General features: G+C 39.1%; 1 protein-coding gene across 1 annotated transcript in view; it reads right to left on the reverse strand.

Annotated features, from left to right (window-relative positions):
* Nucleotides 1-2,500, reverse strand: part of LOC138014110 (guanylate-binding protein 7-like) — a 26,943-nt gene that overhangs the window by 3,956 nt on the left and 20,487 nt on the right. The window contains exons 8-10 of the mRNA XM_068861137.1: nt 1,728-2,023; nt 957-1,211; nt 405-527 (exon numbers count right to left, since the gene is read on the reverse strand). Coding sequence (XP_068717238.1) covers nt 405-527; nt 957-1,211; nt 1,728-2,023 — 674 coding nt within the window. The remainder of the gene's footprint in view (nt 1-404; nt 528-956; nt 1,212-1,727; nt 2,024-2,500) is intronic.

Below are 2,500 nucleotides of genomic sequence, written 5' to 3' on the forward strand. Positions count from 1 at the left end.
GAAAAGCCGAGAAAAACCTCTATTAAAGTAGATGGAGTTTATTTAATTTCCTTCTTTTTGCATGCCTATCAGAAATGGCGCAGTCCTCGTGTAAACAAAACGAGAAGATCATTCGAAAAGTTTGTATTTGGCTTACATGATAAATTTACATAACTTTAAAACAGCTAGGGCCTGATGTAAATGTTTGCATCTTGGACTCCGTGCTTTGCTTTAACCCAGAAAAGTGAAAACACCGCCACGTGCCTCCTATTGTTCATTGGCCAATCATAACACCGTTACGTCATTACCATTGTACAGTTTGTTGCAAAGGAAAAAAAATCTGAAATCTAACATGACTGAAATCTAACATGATGTATGACTCGGTCCTCTTCGGGTCCGAGTAAATAGGGGATACTTTGACTGACCTCAAGCCGCCTCCTCTCTTGTTCTTGATAAGCCTTCCTTTTTATCTCCCTTGCTGCTTTGTCGTCATAGTTCTCCATTTTCTTCAGAATCTCAAGGCAATGTTGCTTTTCTCGTCTTAGTTCCTATAATGTGTCGAGAGTTATTTGGTTGACTGTGAATATATGAAATTCATCCATAATTAAGTTGTGTTCATAACTGCGATGATCATTCTCATCTTCAGTTATTTGGTTGTTTGAAAAAGTTGAATTATATGGCGTATGGTTTTGGACATGCATTGGATATTTGCTGAATATAAGGATAATCACTCCTTGGGCATGCTCATAAACTCCAGCTTGTATGCAAAGAATGAATTTTTCCGATGAGTAAAGAGACACGATAGGTATAAATCGGTTGATTAACATTCTGTGCTTATACGTCGGAATTTTAGCAACATTTAATAGGCGTAATTGGAGACAGGTGCTTTCACTTTTTAAAAGAAACTTTGCAAAGATTTTCGCCTTGAAATAAATAAATAAGGAAGGAAGGAAGGGAGGATTCTCTGTACAGCTTACCTCGTGAAAGTCAAAGAAGGTCGCAGCGATTGCATCTTTTGCTCCTACTGCTTTCGAATCGAAGTCGGATTTAATTAGATCATACACTCCCATTATGTCATCAAAGGTTAACTCAGTTCCGTCGCTTCCCTGCAAACCCTGAAGAACTGGATCCAGATGCGTTTGTTTCAGTTGAAGAAGGAGATCGTTGCAATATTCTTGTGTCCTCTGCGCATTTGTAGCTTGCCATTCATTCAACTTTTCATTTAATGATACCTGATAAAATAAACTGAATTATTACTTCAATCAGTAGTCTTGTGGATAGGATTAAACACGGTCCGTTTACTTTTGCGAACCAAATTTCAGTTACAAGGGGACAAAATATTAATTGAGTACGAACATATAGAAAACTAAAATGCTATCTGGGAGGAATCATGTATTTTTGTTCCAGATGGTTTCATAGCCGGTTATAACTTATGTTGGCTTCTACCTGTATTAAGTCGTGCAGTTTTTCTCATACACATTGTTTCTCCACCCTTTTTGTGTGCTATGATGTTTTACTTTACGCCACGGCTTCGTCAAGTATCATGAGCAACCCTATATAAATAGCATCAGGCCACTGTGTTGTAAACTGCCAACAGTTCAAGCCAATACCGTTATCAAGGCATACCTAATAATGGTTCGGATCGCAGCTTATCATTGAGACAGTAGCCATGAATTCTCTCGTTTTTTCCCCATTTTTTCAAGGTTGTCAAATTGATGAAAAATTTAATTACAACTGCCCTGCCCCACCTTAAGATGTCTCAAATGCCTCTCAGTTGTGTTGGTAGACATCCCAGTAGTTTTCGCCATAAACTGTCCCTGGCACTCCTCTAATGCAACGTTATGATTTTTACGTATCTCATCATTGTCACAAGGCATTTTGTCTGACAGTAGTGTTGTCATGAGGCCATCGTACGTCTCCTGGGAGATCCGTTTGGCTTCAAAACACTTGGTTTCAACAAATGTCTCCCACGCTGCCTGCACATTTGGAATAGCACCAGGAGTGTTGATGGCTTCAACGTACAAGGAAACCAAAGCAGCGAGACCTATAACATGGGAAATTATTTAGGGCCAATTATTGAAAAACATCCTAACTGGGGCGCATTTTCAGATCATCTTGGAGTTCTAGTCATTCACCTAAGTGATTCATTTCGAGTAAATAAATGTTCCTATACGAGACCCCTGTTTTATATATATACAGCCGGTACTTGTTATAGAGCAAGTACTCCTGAGCACATTTATACATGACCAGACTGATTTTGATAAAGGCTGCGGTTTTGATGAGCACCACCTGATCTTTCGAACCGTATCAATTCTTAAGTGCATGCTACTTGTTTACAAGTTGCATAAGGAAATCCTACATAAAAAAATACGATTTCAACATTTATTGCCCCCGCAGGGTTTGGCCCAGAGGCCAAAACCCGAGGAGGCAACCTAGAAGCCCCAGCGTAAAAAGGGAAAAGATGTAAATTAATATGTAAATTGGTAGATATTGTCTAGGGAAAAGCAATCTCGATATGCTC

Source organism: Montipora capricornis, chromosome 8 (genome assembly GCF_036669925.1).
Source record: "Montipora capricornis isolate CH-2021 chromosome 8, ASM3666992v2, whole genome shotgun sequence".
Lineage (NCBI taxonomy): Eukaryota > Metazoa > Cnidaria > Anthozoa > Scleractinia > Acroporidae > Montipora > Montipora capricornis.